Below are 25662 nucleotides of genomic sequence, written 5' to 3' on the forward strand. Positions count from 1 at the left end.
GCATCTGCCAAGGGGTTGAAGGCATCTCCTGAGGGCTTGGAGGCAGCTACCAAGGCTTGAAGGCATCTCCTGAGGGGTTGGAGGCATCTCCCAGGGCATTGGAAGCATCTCCCAGGGGGTTGAAGGCATCTCCCAGTAGCCTGAAGGCATCTCCCAGGGCATTGGAGGCATCTCCCAGGGGGTTGGAGGCATCTCCCAGGGGGTTGAAGGCATCTCCCAGGGGGTTGGAAGCATCTCCCAGTAGCCTGAAGGCATCTCCCAAGGCTTCCAGGCTGGAGAACATCAACAGCTTGGCCCCACCCTTGTGCTCCCCAACTCCTGGAGTCCCTTGCTGACCTCAAGTCCCTCTTGGGTCCTCCTCCTGTTGACCACCACCACCTTCTTCTCCTCCTTCTCCTCCAGGTTACACTCAACAATTGGCCTACAGGAAGCCTGAGAGCTCCTTTGCTATCTACCCCCACTGTAAATCAAGCACTTGGTGAGCTTCAGCTCCATCACCACCAGGCTGAGGTGGATGCCAAAGCTTGGCCAGCAGCACCCTTAAAGGTCTGTCTCCACCTCAGGCTGACAGCCTACGTGGCCAAAGTCTTCTCCATGGCCATCAATTTGATTGACATTGAGCCTGAGGTGATCTGTGGAGCTGTCAAGTGGCTGATCCTGGAGAAGCAGAACCCAGATGGGATCTTCAAAGAGGATGCTCCAGTGCTGACCAAGGCCATGACGGTTTGGAGCCAAGCAGAAGTTCTCCATCGTGGTGGTGGTGATGGGCAGAGAAGTTTGGGGGGGTTCAGGATGGAGTTTTGGAAGGAGTAAGAGGGAAAGAAGTGGTCTGGGTGGTGGGGAGCAAGGATGGGTGGTGGGGAGCAAGGATGGGTGGTGTGGAGCAAGGATGGGTGGTGGGGAGCAAGGATGGGAGGTGAGTGCCAAGGATGGGAGGTGAGTGCCAAGGTTGGGAGGTGAGTGCCAAGGATGGGTGGTGAGGACCAAGGATGGGAGGTGAGAGCCAAGGTTGGGAGGTGAGAGCCAATGATAGGAGGTGAGTGCCAAGGATGAGTGGTAGGGACCAAGGATGGGAGGTGAGAGCCAAGGATGGGAGGTGAGAGCCAAGGATGGGAGGTGAGAGCCAAGGATGGGAGGTGAGAGCCAAGGATGGGAGGTGAGAGCCAAGGATGGGAGGTGAGGAGCAAGGATAGGTGTTGAGTGCCAAGGATGGGTGGTGAGGAGCAAGGATGGGTGGTGAGGAGCAAGGATGGGAGGTGAGGAGCAAGGATAGGTGTTGAGTGCCAAGGATGGGTGGTGAGGAGCAAGGATGGGAGGTGAGGAGCAAGGATAGGTGTTCAGTGCCAAGGATAGGAGGTGAGTGCCAAGGATGGGTGGTGAGGACCAAGGTTAGGTGGTGAGTGCCAAGGATGAGTGGTGAGGACCAAGGATGGGAGGTGGGGACCAAGGATGGGTGGTGGGGACCAAGGATGGGAGGTGAGAACCAAGGTTGGGTGGTGAGGACCAAGGATGGGTGGTGAGGACCAAGGATGGGTGATGAGTGCCAAGGATGGGTGGTGAGGGCCAAGGATGGGTGGTGAGGGCCAAGGATGGGAGGTGGGGACCAAGGATGGGTGGTGGGGACCAAGGTTGGGAGGTGAGGACCAAGGATGGGAGATGAGGACCAAGGATGGGAGGTGGGGACCAAGGATGGGAGGTGAGGACCAAGGATGGGAGGTGGGGACCAAGGATGGGAGGTGAGGACCAAGGATGGGAGGTGAGGACCAAGGATGGGAGGTGGGGACCAAGGATGGGAGGTGAGGACCAAGGATGGGAGGTGAGGACCAAGGATGGGAGGTGGGGACCAAGGATGGGAGGTGGGGACCAAGGATGGGAGGTGGGGACCAAGGATGGGAGGTGGGGACCAAGGATGGGAGGTGAGGACCAAGGCTGGGTGGTGAGTGCCAAGGTTGTGTGTTGGGTGCCAAAGCTGAGTGGTGAGGACCAAGGCTGGGTGCTGGGTGCCAAGGTTGGGTGGTGGCTGAGAAGCACCTGCCTGGAAGCCTTCATCTTCATCTTCCTCTCCCTCCTCCCCCAGGGTGGCTACCAGGGGGCAGAGCCTGAGGTGTCCCTCACAGCCTTCGTCCTGGTGGCACTGCTGGAGTCCAAAGAGATCTGCAGGGACTACATCAGTGTGAGTTGGACCCTGGGGGTGGAGGTTGCCCCTTGGCACCTTCCTGATGCCCACCAACCTCCTTCTTCCTTCATCATCATCATCTTCTTCCTCCTCAGACCTTGGACACAGCCATTGACAGAGCTGCTGAGTACCTCAGCAAGAAGTACCAGGGCCTGGCCAGACCTTACACCGTGGCCTTGACCTCCTATGCCCTGGCACTGGCTGGCAAACTCCACAGTGAGAAGGTCCTCATGAAGCACTCCAAAGGTGAGGTGCCCACCCCAGGGTGGGTACAGGTGGGGAGAGGTAGTTTTGGGGGGGGGGGGGGGGGCTTTGAATGGGGGAGGGGGGGAGAGATGGCATCTCTGGAGGGTTCTGATGGGTTGGTGCCACCTCAGGTGGGCAGAGGTGGGAGGATTACAATGCCCGCACCTACAACGTCGAGGGCACCTCCTATGCCCTGCTGGCACTGCTGCAGATGCAGAAGTTGGAGCTGACAGGACCTGTGGCTCGTTGGTTGGCACAGCAGAATCACTATGATGGCACCTATGGATCCACACAGGTGGGCAACTTGGTGGGCACAGCCCCCTCGGTGCCCTACAGGGGTGGGCACCTATGGATTGACTCAGGTGGGCAACTTGGTGGGCACAGCCCCCTCAGTGCCCCATGGGAGTGGGCACCTATGGATTGACTCAGGTGGGCAACTTGGTGGGCACAGCCCCCTCAGTGCCCCATGAGGTGGGCACCTATGGTGGTAGCTATGGATGGTCCCAGGTGGCCAACCCTGCTGGGCACAACTCCCTCAGTGCCCCATGGGGTGGGCTCCAGTAGTGATGCCAGAGGGCACCTCCACCCCTGGGTCACCCCAGAGGGCACCTCCACCCCTGGGTCACCCCAGAGGGCATCTCCACCCCTGGGTCACCCCAGAGGGCATCTCCACCCCTTGGACACCCCAGAGGGCATCTCCACCCCTGGGTCACCCCAGAGGGCATCTCCACCCCTTGGACACCCCAGAGGGCATCTCCATCCCTGGGTCACCCCAGAGGGCACCTCCACCCCTTGGACACCCCAGAGGGCATCTCCACCCCTGAGTCACCCCAGAGGGCACCTCCACCCCTTGGACACCCCAGAGGGCATCTCCACCCCTTGGTCACCCCAGAGGGCACCTCTGCCACCCCGAAGCCACACTCCTGCTGCCCATCCTGCTGCCCATCCTGCTGCCCATCCTGCTGCCCCTCTCCTCCTGGAGGTCCCCTTGAGCTCATCCCCAGCCTGCTGGCACTGGGGGCACGCTGGAGGTGCCATGCCCAGCCCCTTGGTGACGCAGCTGTGCCCCTTCCCCAGGCCACCATCCTGGTGTTCCAAGCCCTGGCACAGCACCAGCTGCTGGCACCGCCGCAGCAGCAGGAGCTGAGCCTGGATGTGTCCCTGCTGCTGCCCGAGAGGTCCAAACCTGACATCTACCGCATCGAGAACCGCAACGCGCTGCTGGCTCGCTCCGCGGAGGTACCCACACTGCCGCCCCTGGCATGCCACTGCCACTGCCGCTGCCACCGCTGCCGACGGGCCCTGGCACCGCTGGCATCGCTGGCACCGCTGATACAGACACCACTGCCAACAACCCCTGGCACCACTGACACAGACATCGCTGCCGCTGCTGGCATCATTGATGCTGCCACAGCATCACCACTGGCATCACTGCCACCAGCCCCTGGCACCACTGACATCACTGGCACTGCTGACATCACTGATGCTGCCACAGCATCACCACTGGCATCACTGGCACCAGCCCCTGACACCACTGGCACCACTGACATCACTGGCACTGCTGACATCACTGATGCTGCCACAGCATCACCACTGGCATCACTGCCACTGCTGACATCACTGATGCTGCCACAGCATCACCACTGGCATCACTGCCACTGCTGACATCATTGATGCTGCCACAGCATCACCACTGGCATCACTGCCACTGCTGACATCATTGATGCTGCCACAGCATCACCACTGGCATCACTGCCATCGCTGCCACTGCTGACATCACTGATGCTGCCACAGCATCACCACTGGCATCACTGCCACTGCTGACATCATTGATGCTGCCACAGCATCACCACTGGCATCACTGCCATCGCTGCCACTGCTGACATCACTGATGCTGCCACAGCATCACCACTGGCATCACTGCCACTGCTGACATCATTGATGCTGCCACAGCATCACCACTGGCATCACTGTCACTGCTGACATCACTGATGCTGCCACAGCATCACCACTGGCATCACTGCCACTGCTGGCATCACTGATGCTGCCACAGCATCACCACTGGCATCACTGCCATCGCTGCCACTGCTGACATCACTGATGCTGCCACAGCATCACCACTGGCATCACTGCCACTGCTGACATCATTGATGCTGCCACAGCATCACCACTGGCATCACTGCCACTGCTGACATCATTGATGCTGCCACAGCATCACCACTGGCATCACTGTCACTGCTGACATCACTGATGCTGCCACAGCATCACCACTGGCATCACTGCCACTGCTGGCATCATTGATGCTGCCACAGCATCACCACTGGCATCACTGCCACCACTGACACCACTAACATCACTGATACTGCCACAACACGACCACTGGCACCACTGGCACCACTGACACCTTTGTCACCTCTGGCCCTTGTCACCCTTGACCCTTGTCACCTTTACCATCCCTGTCACCAATGTCATCTTTGACCCTCGTCACCCTTGACCCTTGCCACCTTTGTCACCTTTGCCTCCCCTGACACCTTTGTCACCCTTGACCCTTGTCCCCTTTGCCATCCCTGTCACCTTTGTCACCCTTGACCCTTGTCACCCTTGTCCCCTTTGCCATCCCTGTCACCTTTGTCACCCTTGACCCTTGTCACCCTTGTCCCCTTTGCCATCCCTGTTACCTTTGTCACCCTTGACCCTTGCCACCCTTGACCCTTGTCCCCTTTACCACCCCTGTCATCCTTGTCACCCTCAACCCTTGTCACCCTCAACCCTTGTCACCCTCAACCCTTGTCACCCTTGACCCTTGCCACCTTTGTCCCCCTTGCCACCTTTGTCACCCTCAACCCTTGTCACCCTCAATCCTTGCCACCCTTGACCCTTGTCACCTTTGCCATCCCTGTCACCTTTGTCACCCTCAACCCTTGCCACCCTTGACCCTTGCCACCTTTGTCCCCTTTACCACCCCTGTCACCTTTGTCACCCTCAACCCTTGTCACCTTTGTCACCCTCAACCCTTGTCACCCTCGACCCTTGCCACCCTTGACCCTTGTCACCTTTGTCACCCTCAACCTCCCCTCCACATCCTGCCCTCTCCTTGTCCCTCCTGCTCCCATTCCAAGGCCACCACAACCCAGGAGGGACTTTCCCCTCCCACTGTCCCTTGTCCCCTCTCAGTCTCCTTCCTCCTCTTCCTCCTCTTCCTCTCTCCCAGACCAAGGTGAACAAAGACTTCACAGTCCAGGTGGAGGGGACAGGCAAGGGGACAATGACAGTGGTGACAATCTACAATGCCCAGGTCCCTGAGAAGGAGGACAAATGTGACAGCTTCAACCTGACTGTCCAGGTGGAGAAGATCACCACAAGTGAGTCCCCAACCGTGTCCCCAACCACCTCCTCCATGTCCCCACTGATGTCCCCAAGGTCCTTTCCTTGTCCCCTCACAGGCAAGGACCAAGGAGCCTTCAGCTCGGTCATGATCACCACCTGTGTCAGGTAGGACACCTTGGGGACGCTTGGGGACGTCTTGGGGACACTTGGAGGTGTCTTGGGGACACTGAAGACATCTTGGGGACATCTTGGGGATGTTGGAGACAAGGAGGGGAAGGAGACACCAAAAAGGTTGGGGACAAAGAGAGCTCAGTCCCTTCTTGTGCCACCCTTGGGGACATCCTAAGGACACTTGGACACGTCTTGGGGACATCTTGGGGACGTTGGAGATAAGGAGGGGAAGGAGACACCAAAAAGGTTGGGGACAAAGAGAGCTCAGTCCCTTCTTGTGCCACCCTTGGGGACATCCTAAGGACACTTGGACACGTCTTGGGGACATCTTGGGGACGTTGGAGATAAGGAGGGGAAGGAGACACCAAAAAGGTTGGGGACAAAGAGGGCTCAGTGCCTTCTTGTGCCACCCTTGGGGACATCCTGGGGACACTGAGGACATCTTGGGGACACTTGGGGACATCTTGGGGACACTGAAGATAAGGAGGGGAAGGAGACACCAAGAAGATTGGGGACAAAGATGGCTCAGTGCCTTCTTGTGCCACCCTTGGGGACGTGCTGGGGACACTGAGGACGTCTTGGGGACACTTGGGGACATCTTGGGGACGTTGGAGATAAGGAGGGGAAGGGGACACCAAGAAGGTTGGGGACAAAGATGGCTCAGTGCCTTCTTGTGCCACCCTTGGGGACATCCTGGGGACACTTAGGGACATCTTGGGGACGTTGGAGATAAGGAGGGGAAGGAGACACCAAGAAGGTTGGGGACAAAGAGGGCTCAGCCTCTTCTTGTCCCATAGAGAGGTCCTTGGGGACAGGGCCATTGGGGACAGGTGGGGGACACTTGGGGATGTCTTGGGGACATTGGGGACAGTTTGGTGGCCTCAAGCTTGTCCCCTGCAGGCACCTGGACACTGTTGATGCCACCATGGCCATCATCGACGTCTCCATGCTGACAGGCTTCGTCCCTGAGATACAGAGCCTCAACAGGGTGAGGCTTGGGGACATCAGGGGACATCAGGGGACAGGCAGGACCTTGTCTGTGTCCCCCACACCTGTCCCCATGTCCCCTGTGTGCTTCCATGGCCCCAAGTTGCCTTTGGTCGCTGCCTTTCAACCCGAGGCCGTTTGTGTCCTTCTGTCATTGTCCCTTTGTCCCCTGCTGTCACTGTCCCCTTGTCCCTTGGTGTCACTGTGACCTTGTCCCCTGCTGTCACTGTCCCCTTGTCCCTTGGTGTCACTGTGACCTTGTCCCCTGCTGTCACTGTTCTCTTGTCCCCTGCAGCCTCCCCTTGTCCCCTGCAGCCTCCCCTTGTCCCCTGCTGTCACTCTCACCATGTCCCCTGCAGCCTCCCCTTGTCCCCTGCAGCCTCCCCTTGTCCCCTGCTGTCACTCTCCCCTGCTGTCACTCTCCCCTTGTCCCCTGCTGTCACTCTCCCCTTGTCCCCTGCTGTCACTCCCCTTGTCCCCTGCAGCCTCTCCTTGTCCTCTGCTGTCACTGTCCCCTTGTCCCTTGGTGTCACTCTCCCCTTGTCCCCTGCAGCCTCCCCTTGTCCCCTGCTGTCACTCTCCCCTTGTCCCCTGCTGTCACTCTCCCCTTGTCCCCTGCAGCCTCTCCTTGTCCTCTGCTGTCACTGTCCCCTTGTCCCTTGGTGTCACTGTGACCTTGTCCCTTGGTGTCACTGTGACCTTGTCCCCTGCTGTCACTGTCCCCTTGTCCCCTGCAGCCTCCCCTTGTCCCCTGCTGTCACTCTCCTTGTCCCCTGCTGTCACTCTCCTTGTCCCCTGCTGTCACTCTCCTTGTCCCCTGCTGTCACTCTCCCCTTGTCCCCTGCAGCCTCCCCTTGTCCCCTGCTGTCACTCTCCCCTTGTCCCCTGCTGTCACTGTCCCCTTGTCCCCTGCTGTCACTCTCCTTGTCCCCTGCTGTCACTGTCCCCTTGTCCCCTGCAGCCTCCCCTTGTCCCCTGCTGTCACTCTCCCCTTGTCCCCTGCTGTCACTCTCCCCTTCTCCCCTGCAGCCTCCCCTTGTCCCCTGCAGCCTCTCCATGTCCCCTCTCTGCCCTCTATGTCACCATGTCCTGATCTGGTTGCCTGTCCCCCTCTGTGTGTGCGTGTCCCCCGCGGGTCCCCTGCTGTCCCCACACGTCCCCTGCTGTCCCCAAGTGTCACCTGCTGTCGCTGTGTCCCTGTCCCCAGCTGACAGATGGGGTGGACAAATATGCCTCCAAGTATGAGCTCAACAACAACCAAACAGAGCGCAGCAACCTCATCATCTACCTGGACAAGGTGGGGACCTGGGGACAAGGAGGGGACCTGGGGACAGGGAGGGGACCTGGGGACAGGGAGGGGACCTGGGGACAAGGGAGGTAGGGGACAGGGAGGGGACATGGGGCCAAGGAGGGGACATGGGGCCAAGGAGGGGACATGGGGCCAGGGAGGGGACCTGGGGACAAGGAGGGGACATGGGGCCAAGGAGGGGACATGGGGCCAGGGAGGGGACCTGGGAACAAGGAGGGGACCTGGGGACAGGGAGGGGACATGGGGACAAGGGAGGGGACATGGGGACAAGGGAGGGAGGGGACAGGGAGAAGGTGTGACAAGAACAGGGATGGGGACAATATGGGAGAGAGACGAGACAGGGATGGGGACAAGAAGAAGGTAGGACAAGGACATGGGCAAGATGGGACAGAGATGGGGACAGGAGGAAGGTGGGACAAGGACAGGGACAGAGATGGGGACAAGAAGGTGGGACAGGGACAGGGACAAGATGGGACAGGGATGAGATGAGACAGGGATGAGGACAGGGACAAGGAGGAACAAGGACAGGGACAAGATGGGACAGAGATGGGGACAGGAAGAAGGTGGGACAAGGACAGGGACAAGATGGGACAGGGATGGGGACAGAGATGGGGACAGGAGGAAGGTGGGACAAGGACAGGGACAAGATGGGACAGGGATGGGGACAGAGATGGGGACAGGAGGAAAGTGGGACAAGGACCTGGGCAAGATGGGACAGGGACAAGATGGGACAAGGACAGGGACAAGATGGGACAGGGATGAGTTGAGACAGATGGGGACAGGAGGAAGGTGGGACAAGGACAGGGACAGAGATGGGGACAAGAAGGTGGGACAGGGACAGGGACAAGATGGGACAGGGATGAGATGAGACAGGGATGAGGACAGGGACAAGGAGGAACAAGGACAGGGACAAGATGGGACAGAGATGGGGACAGGAAGAAAGTGGGACAAAGAGAGGGACGAGATGGGACAGGGATGGGGACAGGGACAAGATGGGACAGGGACAAGATGGGACAGGGATGGGGACAGGGAGGAGATGGGGCAGGGATGGGGACAAGATGGGACAAGGATCAGGACAAGAGGGGACAGAGATGGGGACAGGGACAAGGAGGAACAAGGACAGGGATAAGATGGGACAGGGACAGGGATGGGGACATGGATGAGACAAGGACAGGGACAAGATGGGACAGGGATGGGGACAGGGACAAGGAGGAACAAGGACAGGGACAGGGATGGGGACAAGATGGGACAGGGACAGGGAGGAGATGGGACAAGGACAGGGACAAGAAGGGCCAGGGCTGGGATGGGACAGGGCTGGGGACAAGATGGGACAATGCCAGGGCCAAGCTGTGCCAGGGCAGGGCCAGGGCTGGTGCCAATAGAGGACCACAGCTGGGCTGGGGCCGAGGCTGGCTGCTGGCTGAGTGCCACCTGCTGTGCCCTGCCCCTGTGCCCCTGTGCCCACATCCCTGCCCCTGTGCCCACATCCCTGTGCCATGTCCCTGTGCCCCGCCCCTGTACCCCTCTCCCTGTGCCCTGTCCTTGTGCCCACATTCCTGTGCCCCTGCCCCTGTGCCCTGTCCCTGTGCCCACACCCCTGTGCCCCTCTCCCTGTTCCCACATCCCTGTGCCCACATCCCTGTGCTCACACCCCTGTGCCCTTCCCCTGTGCCCCTGTCCCTGTGCCCATGCCCTTGTGCCCACATCCCTGTGCCCTGTCCCCTGTCCCTGTTCCCACATCCCTGTGCCCCTACCCCTGTACCCCTCTCCCTGTGCCCTGTCCTTTTGCCCACATCCTTGTGCCCACATTTCTGTGCCACTGCCCCCGTGCCCTGTCCTGTTCCCATGTCCTTGTGCCCACATCCCTGTGCCCTGTCCCTATGTCCATGCTCCTGTGCCCCTCTCCCTGTTCCCACTTCCCTGTGCCACTCTCCCTGTGCCCCTGTCCCTGTGCCCCTCTCCCTGTGCCCCTCTCCCTGTGCCCACATCCCTGTGCCCACATCCCTGTGCCCCTCTCCCTGTGCCCCTGTCCTTTTGCCCACATCCTTGTGCCCACGTCCGGGTGCCCACACCCCCGTGCCCACGCCCCTGTGCCCTGCCCTGTGCCCGCAGGTGTCTCACCAGGCCGAGGAGTGTTTGTCCTTCAGGGCTCATCAGCACTTCCAGGTGGGCTGGATCCAGCCCGCGGCAGTCTCTGTCTACAGCTACTACAGGATCGGTGCGGAGCTGCCAGCCCCTGCCAGCCTCTCTGCCAGCCTCTGTGCCAGCCTCTGTGCCAGCCCCTGACACCTCTGACACCTCTGCCAGCCTCTGTGCCAGCCTCTGTGCCAGCCTCTGTGCCAGCCCCTGACACCTCTGACACCTCTGCCAGCCCCTGCCAGCCTCTGTGCCAGCTTCTGTGCCAGCCTCTGACACCTCTGACTGCCTCTGTGCCAGCCTCTGACACCTCTGTGCCAGCCTCTGACACCTCTGACTGCCTCTGTGCCAGCCTCTGACACCTCTGTGCCAGCCTCTGACAACTCTGACACCTCTGACAGCTCTGACACCTCTGACAGCCCCTGCCAGCCCCTGCCAGCCCCTGTGCCAGCCCCTGCCAGCCTCTGACACCTCTGACAGCTCTGACACCTCTGACAGCCCCTGCCAGCCTCTGTGCCAGCCTCTGTGCCAGCCTCTGTGCCAGCCCCTGACACCTCTGACAGCTCTGACAGCCTCTGTGCCAGCCTCTGTGCCAGCCCCTGACACCTCTGACACCTCTGCCAGCCCCTGCCAGCCTCTGTGCCAGCCTCTGTGCCAGCCTCTGTGCCAGCCCCTGACACCTCTGACACCTCTGACAGCCCCTGCCAGCCTCTGTGCCAGCCTCTGTGCCAGCCTCTGTGCCAGCCCCTGACACCTCTGACACCTCTGACAGCCCCTGCCAGCCTCTGTGCCAGCCTCTGTGCCAGCCCCTGACACCTCTGACACCTCTGACACCTCTGCCAGCCTCTGTGCCAGCCTCTGACACCTCTGCCAGCCTCTGTGCCAGCCTCTGTGCCAGCCTCTGTGCCAGCCCCTGACACCTCTGACACCTCTGACAGCTCTGACACCCTCTGACAGCTCTGCCAGCCTCTGTGCCAGCCTCTGACACCTCTGACACCTCTGTGCCAGCCCCTGACACCTCTGACACCTCTGACACCTCTGACAGCTCTGACACCCTCTGCCCTCCTCTGTGCCACCCTCTGCCACCTCTGACAGCCTCTGTGCCACCCTCTGACACCTCTGCTACCTCTGCCAGCCTCTGCCACCTTCTGCCACATCCCTGCTCAGCTTCTCCTGCCTCTCCTCTCACCCTCCTGGCCCTCGATGCCCTTCTCCATGCCACCCATGCCCCTTTGTGCCCCTTGCTGCCCTTCCCCATGCCCCTTTGTGCCCTTTGCTGCCCTTCCCCATGCCCCTTTGTGCCCCTCGATGCCCTTCCCCATGCCCCTTTGTGCCCCTTGCTGCCCTTCTCCATGCCCCTTTGTGCCCTTTGCTGCCCTTCCCCATGCCCCCTCCTGCCCCTCGCTGCCCTTCCCCATGCCCCTTTGTGCCCCTCGATGCCCTTCTCCATGCCCCTTTGTGCCCTTTGCTGCCCTTCCCCATGCCCCCTCCTGCCCCTCGATGCCCTTCTCCATGCCCCTTTGTGCCCCTCGATGCCCTTCTCCACGCTACCCACATCCCCTGCTGCCCTTCCCCCCCCCGCCCTAAATGCCACCCCTCTGCCCCCTCCCCTTGCCCTGGCACCCCCCCCCGGTGCCCGCTGAGGTGCCCCTGTGCCCCCAGACGATCGCTGCACCAGGTTCTACCACCCAGACAAGCAGGGGGGGAAGCTGAGCAGGATCTGCCAGGGAGACGTCTGCCGCTGCGCAGAAGGTGCCAGGGGGCAGCTGGGCACAGCCTGCTTGGGATGGGTCCTGCTTGGGATGGGGCATGGCCATGGTGGGAGAGGTCCTGGTTGGGACAGGTCCTGGTTGGGATAGGTCATGGCCATGGTGGGAGAGGACTTGGTTGGGATGGGGCATGGATGGGAGAGGTCCTGGTTGGGATGGGGCATGGATGGGAGAGGTCCTGGTTGGGATGGGTCCTGGTTGGGATAGGTCATGGCCATGGTGGGAGAGGTCTTGGTTGGGATGGGGCATGGATGGGAGAGGTCCTGGTTGGGATAGGTCATGGCCATGGTGGGAGAGGTCCTGCTTGGGATGGGGCATGGATGGGAGAGGTCCTGGTTGGGATGGGGCATGGATGGGAGAGGTCCTGGTTGGGATGGGGCATGGATGGGAGAGGACCTGGTTGGGATGGGTCCTGGTTGGGATGGGGCATGGATGGGAGAGGACCTGGTTGGGACAGGTCCTGGTTGGGATATGTCATGGCCATGGTGGGAGAGGTCCTGGTTGGGATGGGGCATGGCCATGGAGGGACAGGTCCTGGTTGGGACAGGTCCTGGTTGGGATAGGTCCTGGCTGGGATGGGTCATGGCCATGGTGGGATAGGTCCTGGTTGGGATAGGTCATGGCTGGGATGGGTCATGGCCATGGTGGGATAGGTCCTGGCTGGGACAGACCACAGCTAGGATAGGTCATGGCCATGATGGGACAGGTCCTGCCTGGGACAGGTCCTGCCTGGGATAGGTCATGGTTGGGACAGATCATGGCCATGGTAGGACAGGTCCTGTCTGGGCTGCTTCATGGCTGTGGTGGGGCCAAGGCCATGCTGGGCTGTGTCACTGCCTCCTCATCCCCATGCTGCAGTCCCACCACAGCCTCTCCCATGCCCATGTCTGTGCCCATGTCCCATGCCCCTCTCCATGCCATGCCCATGCTATGCCCATGTCTGTGCCCCCACAGAGAGCTGCTACAAGAGGCATGAGAAGGAAGAGTCCATCACAGCCAACGAACGTCTGCAGAGAGCCTGCGAGCCAGGGGTGGACTATGGTGGGACTGGGATGGGACTGGGATGGGACTGGGATGGGTGGGAGATGGATGAGGATATGGATGAGGACAGGGATGGGAGATGGATGGGAGATGGATGGGAGATGGATGGGGAAATGGATGGGACATGGATGGGAGATGGATGGGAGATGGATGGGAGATGGATGGAGACATGGATGGGAGAGGGATGGGAGATGGATGGGAGAGGGATGGGAGATGGATGGGAGAGGGATGGGAGATGGATGGGAGATGGATGGGACATGGATGGGACATGGATGGGACATGGATGGGAGAGGGATGGGAGATGGATGGGAGATGGATGGGACATGGATGGGAGATGGATGGGAGATGGATGGGAGAGGGATGGGAGATGGATGGGAGATGGATGGGAGATGGATGGGACATGGATGGGAGAGGGATGGGAGATGGATGGGACATGGATGGGAGATGGATGGGACATGGATGGGAGATGGATGGGAGATGGATGGGAGAGGGATGGGAGATGGATGGGAGATGGATGGGAGATGGGTGGGAGATGGATGGGAGATGGATGGGAGATGGATGGGACATGGATGGGAGATGGATGGGAGATGGGTGGGAGATGGATGGGAGATGGATGGGAGAGGGATGGGAGATGGATGGGAGATGGATGGAGACATGGATGGGAGAGGGATGGGAGATGGATGGGAGAGGGATGGGAGATGGATGGGAGATGGATGGGAGATGGGTGGGAGATGGATGGGAGATGGATGGGAGAGGGATGGGAGATGGATGGGAGATGGATGGAGACATGGATGGGAGAGGGATGGGAGATGGATGGGAGAGGGATGGGAGATGGATGGGAGATGGATGGGAGATGGATGGAGACATGGATGGGAGATGGATGGGAGATGGATGGGAGATGGATGGAGACATGGATGGGAGAGGGATGGGAGATGGATGGGAGAGGGATGGGAGATGGATGGGAGATGGATGGGAGATGGATGGGAGAGGGATGGGAGATGGATGGGAGATGGATGGGAGATGGATGGGAGATGGATGGGAGATGAATGGAGACATGGATGGGAGATGGATGGGAGATGGATGGGAGATGGATGGGAGAGGGATGGGAGATGGATGAGGACAGGGATGGGAGATGGATGGGAGATGGATGGGACATGGATGGGAGAGGGATGGGAGATGGATGGGAGATGGATGGGAGAGGGATGGGAGATGGATGGGAGAGGGATGAGGACATGGATGGGAGATGGATGGGAGATGGATGGGAGATGGATGGGAGATGGATGAGGACATGGATGGGAGATGGATGGGAGAGGGATGGGAGATGGATGGGAGATGGATGGGAGATGGATGGGACATGGATGGGAGAGGGATGGGAGATGGATGGGAGATGGATGGGAGATGGATGGGAGATGGATGGAACATGGATGGGAGATGGATGGGACATGGATGGGAGGTGGATGGGAGAGGGATGGGAGATGGATGGGAGAGGGATGGGACATGGATGGGAGATGGATGGGACATGGATGGGAGGTGGATGGGAGAGGGATGGGAGATGGATGGAGATGGATGGGAGAGGGATGGGAGATGGATGGGACATGGATGGGATAGGGATGGGGACATGGATGGGAGATGGGTGGGACATGGATGGGAGATGGATGGGAGATGGGTGGGAGATGGATGGGAGATGGATGGGAGATGGATGGGATATGGATGGGAGATGGATGGGAGAGGGATGGGACATGGATGGGAGGTGGATGGGAGAGGGATGGGAGATGGATGGGACATGGATGGGAGGTGGATGGGAGAGGGATGGGAGATGGATGGGAGGTGGATGGGAGATGGATGGGACATGGGTGGGAGATGGATGGGAGATGGATGGGAGATAGGTGGGAGATGGATGGGAGATGGATGGGAGAGGGATGAGGACATGGATGGGACATGGATAGGGACATGTAAGGGACATGGATGGGACACAGGAGGGCTGGGAGGTGCCCCTGAGGTGTCCCTGTCCTGTCCCCAGTGTACAAGGTGAAGTTGGTGGCCCAGGAGGAGGCTCCATCCCATGATAACTACATCATGAACATCCTGAGTGTCATCAAGATGGGTAGGAGAGGGGACAAAGCCACCCTGGGGGGGGGCACCTGGGCTGGGGGACACCAGGGTGGGTGACACTGAGGTGGCTTCAGGGTTGGTGTCACCTATGGGTGCTGAGCTCCTCTCTTGGGGACATCCAGGGTGGGGTTGGTGTCACCTATGGGTGCTGAGCATCTCCCTTGGGGACATCCAGGGTGGGGTTGGTGTCACCTATGGGTGCTGAGCTCCTCCCTTGGGGACATCCAGGGTGGGGTTGGTGTCACCTATGGGTGCTGAGCTCCTCCCTTGGGGACATCCAGGGTGGGGTTGGTGTCACCTAAGGGTGCTGAGGACCTCCCTTGGGGACATCCAGGGTGGGGTTGGTGTCACCTATGGGTGCTGAGCACCTCCCTTGGGGACATCCAGGGTGGGGTTGGTGTCACCTATGGGTGCTGAGCATCTCCCTTGGGGACATCCAGGGTGGGGTTGGTGTCACCTATGGGTGCTGAGCTCCTCTCTTGGGGACATCCAGGGTGGGGTTGGTGTCACCTAAGGGTAGTGAAGACATCCAGGGGGGGTTGGTGTCACCTATGGGTGCTGAGCATCTCCCCTGGGGACATCCAGGGTAGGGTTGGTGTCACCTATGGGTGCTGAGCACCTCCCTTGGGGACATCCAGGGTGGGGTTGGTGTCACCTATGGGTGCTGAGCTCCTCCCTTGGGGACATCCAGGGTGGGGTTGGTGTCACCTATGGGTGCTGAGCTCCTCCCTTGGGGACATCCAGGGTGGGGTTGGTGTCACCTATGGGTAGTGAAGACATCCAGGGGGGGTTGGTGTCACCTATGGGTGCTGAGCACCTCCCTTGGGGACATCCAGGGTGGGGTTGGTGTCACCTATGGGTGCTGAGCATCTCCCTTGGGGACATCCAGGGTGGGGTTGGTGTCACCTATGGGTGCTGAGCATCTCCCTTGGGGACATCCAGGGTGGGGTTGGTGTCACCTATGGGTGCTGAGCTCCTCCCCTGGGGATATCCAGGGTGGGGTTGGTGTCACCTATGGGTGCTGAGCTCCTCCCTTGGGGACATCCAGGGTGGGGTTGGTGTCACCTATGGGTGCTGAGCTCCTCCCTTGGGGACATCCAGGGTGAGGTTGGTGTCACCTATGGGTAGTGAAGACATCCAGGGGGGGTTGGTGTCACCTATGGGTGCTGAGCGCCTCCCTTGGGGACATTTGGGGGGGGGTCGATGTCACCTGCGGGTGCTGGAGCCCCCCCGAGGGCTGTTGGCACCGAGGTCGGGCGAAGCTGTGGCTTGCCGGTGCCAGCTGCTGCCAGCCGCAGGGGGGGGGGGTGGCAGGCAGGAGGGAGGGTCCCCAGGGTGTGGCCCTGTCCCTCGGGGCGGGGCCGATGTCACCTGCCCTGGGCTGTGCTGTCCCGGGCCAGGCACGGATGAGAACCCAGCAGGCAAGAACAGGACCTTCGTGAGCCACCAGCAGTGCCGAGAGGCTCTGAGCCTGCGCCCGGGGCAGGATTACCTCCTCTGGGGGCTCTCCAGCGACCTCTGGGCCACCGGCAAGAGGTGGGGACAGGGGCACGGGGACCTGGGGACAGGGGGAGGGCAGCGGGGGAGTGGGGGGAGGGAGGGGAGCAGGGGAGTGGGGGGAGGGAGGGGAGCAGGGGAATGGAGGGAGGGAGGGGAGCAGGGGAGTGGGGGGAGGGAGGAGATAGGGAGGGGAGAGCAGAGGTGGAAGGGAGCAGGGACATGGGGACAGGAGGAGGGGAAGAGGGGAGTGGGGAGAGGGAGAGGACAGGGAGGGGACAGGGATGTGAGGAGAGGGAGAGGACAGGGAGGGGGACAGGGATGTGAGGAGAGGGAGAGGACAGGGAGGGGGACAGGGAGAGGGGTGGGGAGGGGAGCAGGGGACTGGGGAGAGGGAGGGGACAGGGAGGGGAGAGCAGAGGTGGAAGGGAGCAGGGACATGGGGACAGGGAGGGGAGCAGGGGAGTGGGGGGAGGGAGGGGATAGGGAGGGGAGAGCAGAGGTGGAAGGGGAGCAGGGACATGGGGAGAGGGAGGGGACAGGGGGACAAGGCCATGGGACATGAGGAGGTGACCCTGGGGCACACAGGGACACGAGGACCAAGGCCATGAGCAGCCCAAGCCCCAGAGCCAGCAGCACCTCACAGGGGGCTCCTGCCCCACACTGCCCACCCTTGGGCCACCTTCTCCTGCCCTCTGTCACCTCCTCCTCCTCCTCCTCCTCTCTCTCCTCCTCCTCCTCCTCCTCCTCCTCCTCCTCCTCCTCCTCCTCCTCCTCCTCCTCCTCCTCCTCCTCCTCCTCCTCCTCCTCCTCCTCCTCCTCCTCCTCCTCTCTCCTCTTCCTCTTCCTCCACCTCCTCCTCCTCCTCCTCCTCCTCCTCCTCCTCCTCCTCCTCCTCCTCCTCCTCCTCTTTATCTTCCTCCTCCTCCTCCTCCTCCTCCTCCTCCTCCTCCTCCTCCTCCTCCTCCTCTTCTCTCTTCCACCTCCTCCTCCTCTCTCTCCTCTTTCTACTCTTCTTCCTCCTCCTCCTCCTCCTCCTCCTCCTCCTCCTCCTCCTCCTCCTCCTCCTCCCTCTCCTCCTCCTCCTCCTTCTCTTCCTCCTCCTCCTCCTCCTCCTCCTCCTCCTCCTCCTCCTCCTCCTCCTCCTCCTCCTCCTCCTCCTCCTCCGCTCACTTGTCCCCTCCTCTGTCCCCTGCCCTGTGCCCAGCTTCAGCTACTTCATCAGCAAGGACACCTGGATGGAGCTTTGGCCCTCGGAGGTCTCCTGCCAGGCCCCGGAGCTGCAGGACCTGTGCCAGAGCTTCCTGGAGTTCGAGGAGCAGATGAGGATGTTTGGCTGCCAGACCTGAGCCTGCCCTGCCCCTGGCTGGCACCTCCTGGCACCCACTGGCACCCCCAGTCACCCATTGGCACCTACTGCCACCCATTGGCATCTCCTGCCACCCACTGCCACCTCCTGCCACCCACTGGCACCTCCTGCTCCCCATTGGCACCTCCTGCCACCCACTGGCACCACCTGGCACCCATTGGCACCTCCTGCCGCCCACTGGCACCTCCTGCCACCCACTGGCACCTCCTGTCACCCACTGGCACCCCCTGCCACCCACTGGCACCTCCTACCATCCACTGCCACCTCCTGGCACCCACTGGCACCTCCTGTCACCCATTGGCACCTCCTGCCCCCCACTGCCACCTCCTGCCACCCACTGGCACCTCCTGGCACCCATTGGCACCCCCTGCCACCCATTGGCACCTCCTGCCACCCATTGGCACCTCCTGGCACCCACTGGCACCTCCTGCCGCCCACTGGCACCCCCTGCCACCCATTGGCACCTCCTGCCACCCATTGGCACCTCCTGCCACCCACTGGCACCCCCTGCCACCCATTGGCACCTCCTGCCACCCGTTGGCACCTCCTGCAACCATTGGCACCTCCTGTTGCCCACTGGCACCTGCCACCCGTTGGCACCTCCTGCCACCCACTGGCACCTCCTGCCACCCACTGGCACCTCCTGGCACCTCCTGCAACCCACTGGCACCAACTGGCACCCATTGGCACCTCCTGCCACCCGTTGGCACCTCCTGCCGCCCACTGGCACCTCCTGCAACCCATTGGCACCCCCTGGCACCCCCAGTCACCCGTTGGCACCCCCTGGCACCCCCTGGCACCCGTTGGCACCCCCTGGCACCCACTGTCACCTACTGGCACCCATTGGCACCTCCTGCCACCCACTGGCACCTCCTGGCACCCTCAGTCACACGTTGGCACCCCCTGGCACCCGTTGGCACCCCCTGGCACCTCTTCCTCTCCCCCTCTTGGCTTTTGGGGGCACCAACAAGGTCCTTGCTCAGAAGCTGCCTCTGGAGGCTTCGTGGGGGAGGTCCTGGAGGGGACCCCAAGAAAGGAGGGGAAGGACCTGGGGGGGGACTGAGGGGGGGACAGGGGAGGGGACCCCAAAGGAGGTCAAGGAGGGCACCACAGAGGCCATGGAGGGCACCACAGAGGTCACTGAGGGCACCACAGAGGCCATGGAGGGCACCACAGAGGTCAAGGAGGGCACCACAGAGGCCATGGAGGGCACCACAGAGGTCATGGAGGGCACCACAGAGGTCACTGAGGGCACCACAGAGGCCATGGAGGGCACCACAGAGGTCAAGGAGGGCACCACAGAGGTCGAGGAGGGCACCACAGAGGTCATTGAGGGCACCACAGAGGTCATTGAGGGCACCACAGAGGTCAAGGAGGGCACCACAGAGGTCACTGAGGGCACCACAGAGGTCGTGGAGGGCACCACAGAGGTCAAGGAGGGCACCACAGAGGCCATGGAGGGCACCACAGAGGTCGAGGAGGGCACCACAGAGGTCGTGGAGGGCACCACAGAGGTCAAGGAGGGCACCAGAGAGGTCAAGGAGGGCACCAGAGAGGTCATTGAGGGCACCACAGAGGTCATGGAGGGCACCACAGAGGCCATGGAGGGCACCACAGAGGTCAAGGAGGGCACCACAGAGGTCAAGGAGGGCACCACAGAGGCCATGGAGGGCACCACAGAGGTCATTGAGGGCACCATAGAGGTCATTGAGGGCACCACAGAGGTCAAGGAGGGCAGCACAGAGGTCAAGGAGGGCACCACAGAGGCCGTGGAGGGCACTACAGAGGTCAAGGAGGGCACCACAGAGGCCATGGAGGGCACCACAGAGGTCATGGAGGGCACCAGAGAGGTCAAGGAGGGCACCACAGAGGTCATGGAGGGCACCACAGAGGTCAAGGAGGGCACCACAGAGGTCAAGGAGGGCACCACAGAGGTCATTGAGGGCACCACAGAGGCCATGGAGGGCACCACAGAGGTCATGGAGGGCACAACAGAGGCCATGGAGGGCACCACAGAGGCCATGGAGGGCATCACAGAGGCAATGGAGGGCACCACAGAGGTCAAGGAGGGCACCACAGAGGTCATTGAGGGCACCACAGAGGTCATTGAGGGCACCACAGAGGTCAAGGAGGGCAGCACAGAGGTCAAGGAGGGCACCACAGAGGTTGAGGAGGGCACCACAGAGGCCGTGGAGGGCACTACAGAGGTCAAGGAGGGCACCACAGAGGCCATGGAGGGCACCACAGAGGTCGAGGAGGGCACCACAGAGGCCATGGAGGGCACCACAGAGGTCGAGGAGGGCACCACAGAGGCCATGGAGGGCACCACAGAGGTCGAGGAGGGCACCACAGAGGTCGTGGAGGGCACCACAGAGGTCAAGGAGGGCACCAGAGAGGTCAAGGAGGGCACCACAGAGGTCATTGAGGGCACCACAGAGGTCATGGAGGGCACCAGAGAGGTCATTGAGGGCACCACAGAGGTCATGGAGGGCACCAGAGAGGTCAAGGAGGGCACCACAGAGGTCAAGGAGGGCACCACAGAGGTCAAGGAGGACCCTTGGCAGCCAGCACCCATGGGTGGGCAACCCTGGGCACACAGCACCTTTAGGTGGGCAACTCTGGGCACACAGCACCCATGGGTGGGTAACTCTGGGCACCCAGCACCCATGGGTGGGCAACTCTGGGCACCCAGCACCCATGGGTGGGCAACTCTGGGCACACAGCACCCATGGGTGGGTAACTCTGGGCACACAGCACCCTTGGCACCCATCACCCTCAGGGGTGGCAGTGGCAGGAGGAGAGGCTGAGGGCACAACCCCAGGGGCTCAGGGGGGCACTTTCTTACCGGGGGGTGGCACTGAGGCTTAGTAGGTGCCAGGGAGGGCACTGCAGGGGCTCAGTAGATGCCAGTGAGGGCATTGCAGGTGCCAGGGAGGGCACTGCAGGGGCTCAGCAGGTGGCACCGAGGGGGCACAGATGACACGGGTGGAGCTCAGCAGGTGACAGTGAGGACATGGCACAGGCTCAGCAGGTGGCACCGAGGGCACAGGTGACAGTGAGGACGTGGCAGGGACTCAGCAGGTGGCACCGAGGGCACTGCAGGGGCTCAGCAGGTGGCATCGAGGGCACTGCAGGGGCTCAGCAGGTGGCACTCAGGACTCAGCAGGTGGCATCGAATGCACTCAGGACTCAGCAGGTGGCACTCAGGGCTCAGCAGCTGGCATCGAGGGCACACAGGACTCAGCAGCTGGCACTGAAGGGCTCAGCAGGGACCCAGCAGGTGGCACCGAGGGCCCCGCGGGGGCTCAGCAGGTGGCACCGATGGCACTGCAGGGGCTCAGCAGGTGGCAGTCAGGGCTCAGCAGGTGGCTTCGAGGGCACTGCAGGGGCTCAGCAGCTGGCACCGAGGGCACAGGTGACAGTGAGGACATGGCAGGGGCTCAGCAAGTGGCATCGAGGGCACTGCAGGGGCTCAGCAGGTGGCACTCAGGGGCCCAGCAGCTGGCATCGAGGGCATTCAGGACTCAGCAGCTGGCACCGAAGGGCTCAGCAGGGAACCAGCAGCTGGCACCGAGGGCCCCGCGGGGGCTCAGCAGCCAGCCCCGACGGCGCCTCCCTCCCCGGCTGGCACCACTTCCCCACCGGCTGGCACCGCTGCCCGCTCAGCGCCGTGCCCACGCCAGGGCATGCAGCCTGGCAGCAGCCTGCCGCAGCCTCTCTCGGTACTCCAAGCCCCGCAACAGCCCTGCAGGGGCTCAGCAGGTGGCATCGAGGGCACTCAGGACTCAGCAGCTGGCACTGAAGGGCTCAGCAGGGACTCAGCAGGTGGCATCGAGGGCACAGGTGACAGTGAGGACATGGCAGGGGCTCAGCAGGTGGCACTCAGAGCTCAGCAGGTAGCACTGAGGGCACTCAGGACTCAGCAGGTGGCACTCAGGACTCAGCAGGTGGCATTGAAGGCACTCAGGACTCAGCAGCTGGCACTGAAGGGCTCAGCAGGGGCTCAGCAGTTGGCATCGAGGGCACTCAGGACTTAGCAGCTGGCACTGAAGGGCTCAGCAGGGACTCAGCAGGTGGCACCGAGGGCACAGGTGACAGTGAAGACATGGCAGGGGCTCAGCAGGTGGCACTCAGGGGCTCAGCAAGTGGCATTGAGGGCACTGCAGGGGCTCAGCAGCTGGCATCGAGGGCACTCAGGACTTAGCAGCTGGCACTGAAGGGCTCAGCAGGGACTCAGCAGGTGGCACCGAGGGCACAGGTGACAGTGAAGACATGGCAGGGGCTCAGCAGGTGGCACTCAGGGGCTCAGCAAGTGGCATTGAGGGCACTGCAGGGGCTCAGCAGCTGGCACTCAGGACTCCGCAGGTGGCACTCAGGACTCAGCAGGTGGCATCGAGGACACTGCAGGGGCTCAGCAGGTGGCACCGAGGGCACAGGTGACAGTGAAGACATGGCAGGGGCTCAGCAGGTGGCACTCAGGACTCAGCAGCTGGCATCGAAGGCACTCAGGACTCAGCAGGTGGCATCGAGGGCACTGCAGAGGCTCAGCAGGTGGAACTCAGGACTCAGCAGCTGGCATCGAGGGCACTGCAGGGACTCAGCAGCTGGCACCGAAGGGCTCAGCAGGGACTCAGCAGCTGGCATCGAAGGCACTCAGGACCCAGCAGCTGGCACCGAGGGCCCCGCGGGGGCTCAGCAGCCAGCCCCGACGGCGCCTCCCTCCCCGGCTGGCACCGCTTCCCCGCCGGCTGGCACCGCTGCCCGCTCAGCGCCGTGCCCACGCCAGGGCATGCAGCCTGGCAGCAGCCTGCCGCAGCCTCTCTCGGTACTCCAAGCCCCGCAGCAGCCCTGCAGGGGCTCAGCAGGTGGCACCGAGGGCACTGCAGGGGCTCAGCAGCTGGTACTGAAGGGCTCAGCAGGGACTCAGCAGGTGGCACCGAGGGCACAGGTGACAGTGAAGACATGGCAGGGGCTCAGCAGGTGGCACTCAGGGGCTCAGCAGCTGGCATCGAAGGCACTCAGGACTCAGCAGGTGGCATCGAGGGCACTCAGGACTCAGCAGGTGGCATCGAGGGCACTCAGGACTTAGCAGCTGGCACCGAAGGGCTCAGTAGGGACTCAGCAGGTGGCACCGAGGGCACTGCAGGGGCTCAGCAGGTGGCACCGAGGGCACTGCAGCTGGCATCGAGGGCACTCAGGACTCAGCAGTTGGCACCGAGGGCACTGCAGGGGCTCAGCAGCTGGCACCGAGGGCCCCGCGGGGGCTCAGCAGCCAGCCCCGACGGCGCCTCCCTCCCCGGCTGGCAGCGCTGCCCGCTCAGCGCCGTGCCCACGCCAGGGCATGCAGCCTGGCAGCAGCCTGCCGCAGCCTCTCTCGGTACTCCAAGCCCCGCAGCAGCCCCGCGGGCACCGTGCCCGAGCCGTGCAGCAGCCCCCAGCAGCCACCGGCGATGGTCCCGGTGGAGTCGTTATCGCCTCCGTGCAGCACCCCCCGGGCACACAGCTCTGCCCAGCAGCCTCCCGATGCCAACACAGCTTCCAGTGCCACCATGGGGGCGTCGTGCCCGCTGCGACCTGCCCAGCCCTGCAGTGCCCAGCTCCGGTAAGCTTCGTCCCGGTCCGAGGGGGAGGGCAACGAAGGCAGCTGCGGGGGACCGAGACCGGAGAGCAGCCCACGGGAGGAGAGGTAGCTGTGGGGGGGGGGGAGGGGATGGGGGCAGTGAGGGGAGGGGGGGGGGCAGGGGGGATTGGGGGTAAAAGGGGCACTGGGGGGGACAGGGGGGACAGGGGGGACCAAGGGGCGCTGGGGGGGCAGGGGGCACTGAGGGGGTATTGGGGGTAGTGGAGGGACAGGGGGGGCAGGGGGCACTGGGGGGGCAGGGGGCACTGAGGGGGCAGGGGGGGCAGGGGGCACTGAGGGGTATTGGGGGTAGTGGAGGGACAGGGTGGGCAGGGGGCACTGGGAGGGGCAGGGGGCACTGAGGGGTATTGGGGGTAGTGGAGGGACAGGGAGGGCAGGGGGCACTGGGGAGGCAGGGGACTGGGGGTACTGGGGGGGCAGGGGGTACTGGGGGGGCAGGGGGCACTGAGGGGTATTGGAGGTACTGGAGGGACAAGGTGGGCAGGGGGTACTGGGGGGGCAGGGGGTTCTAGGGGGCACTGGGGAGGCAGGGGACATTGGGCATTGGGGGTACTGGGGGGGCAGGGGGCACTGGGGGGGCAGAGGGCATTGGGGGGTATTGGGGGTACTGGAGGGACGGGGGGGCAGGTGGCACTGGGGGGTATTGGGGGTACTGGGGGGACAGGGGGGGCAGGGGGCACTGGGGTGGCAGGGGGTATTGGGGGTACTGGAGGGACAGGAGGTACAGGGGGCACTGGGGGGGCAGGGGACATTGGGGGTACTGGGGGGGCAGGGGGCACTGGGGGGTATTGGGGGTACTGGGAGGACAGGGGGGGCAGGGGGCACTGGGGGGGCAGGGGGTATTGGGGGTACTGGAGGGACAGGAGGTACAGGGGGCACTGGGGGGGCAGGGGGTATTGGGGGTACTGGAGGGACAGGAGGTACAGGGGGCACTGGGGGGGGCAGGGGGCACTGGGGGGGGGCAGGGGGTATTGGGCAGACTGAGGGGACAGGGGGGACCAAGGGGCGCTGGGGGGGCAGGGGGCACTGAGGGGGTATTGGGGGTAGTGGAGGGACAGGGGGGGCAGGGGACACTGGGGGGGCAGGGGGCACTGGAGGGTATTGGGGGTACTGGGGGGACAGGGGGGGCAGGGGGCACTGGGGGGGCAGGGGGTATTGGGGGTACTGGAGGGACAGGAGGTACAGGGGGCACTGGGGGGGCAGGGGGCACTGGGGGGGCAGGGGACATTGTGGGTACTGGGGGGGCAGGGGGCACTGAGGGGTATTGGGGGTACTGGGGGGACAGGAGGTACAGGGGGCACTGGGGGGGCAGGGGGCACTGGGGGATATTGGGGGTATTGGAGGGACAGGAGGTACTGGGGGCACTGGGGGGGCAGGGGGCATTGGGGGGGCAGGGGGTACTGGAGGGACAGGGGGGGCAGGTGGCACTGGGGGGTATTGGGGGTACTGGAGGGACAGGGGGCACTGGGGGGACCAGGGGGCACTGGGGGTACTGGGTGTACAGGGGGCACTAAGGGTACCAGGGGGTACAGGGGGCACTGGGGGTACAGGGGGCACTGGGGGGACCAGGGGGTACAAGGTGTACCAGGGGGCACTAAGGGTACCAGGGGGTACTGGGGACATTGGGGGTATCAGGGGTCACTGAGGGCACAGGGGGCACAGGGGGCACGGGGGGCACTTGGGGTACCAGGGGGTACAGGGGGCACAGTGGGCACTGGGGGTACAGGGGACACAGTGGGCACTTGGGGTACCAGGGGGTACAGGGGGCACAGTGGGCACTGGGGGTACAGGGGGCACACTGGGGACAGCAGTGGCACAGGATGGGCAAGGGGGCACTGAGGGCATCCAGGAACTGGGACACACTGGGGACAGCAGTTGGCA

General features: G+C 62.8%; 1 protein-coding gene across 1 annotated transcript in view; it reads left to right on the forward strand.

Moving 5' to 3' along the window:
- Positions 1-18120, forward strand: part of C3 (complement C3) — a 44360-nt gene extending 26240 nt beyond the window's left edge. Inside the window, exons 25-40 of the mRNA XM_064141650.1 lie at positions 403-478; positions 564-723; positions 2078-2173; positions 2272-2422; positions 2554-2717; positions 3500-3661; positions 5634-5784; positions 5866-5914; positions 6821-6908; positions 8115-8204; positions 10329-10434; positions 12015-12104; positions 13076-13162; positions 15183-15266; positions 16675-16810; positions 17979-18120. Coding sequence (XP_063997720.1) covers positions 403-478; positions 564-723; positions 2078-2173; positions 2272-2422; positions 2554-2717; positions 3500-3661; positions 5634-5784; positions 5866-5914; positions 6821-6908; positions 8115-8204; positions 10329-10434; positions 12015-12104; positions 13076-13162; positions 15183-15266; positions 16675-16810; positions 17979-18120 — 1832 coding nt within the window. The remainder of the gene's footprint in view (positions 1-402; positions 479-563; positions 724-2077; positions 2174-2271; positions 2423-2553; positions 2718-3499; positions 3662-5633; positions 5785-5865; positions 5915-6820; positions 6909-8114; positions 8205-10328; positions 10435-12014; positions 12105-13075; positions 13163-15182; positions 15267-16674; positions 16811-17978) is intronic.
- Positions 18121-25662: the final 7542 nt, after the last annotated feature.

Source organism: Pogoniulus pusillus, unplaced genomic scaffold, assembly GCF_015220805.1.
Source record: "Pogoniulus pusillus isolate bPogPus1 unplaced genomic scaffold, bPogPus1.pri scaffold_62_arrow_ctg1, whole genome shotgun sequence".
In the NCBI taxonomy this organism is placed as follows: domain Eukaryota; kingdom Metazoa; phylum Chordata; class Aves; order Piciformes; family Lybiidae; genus Pogoniulus; species Pogoniulus pusillus.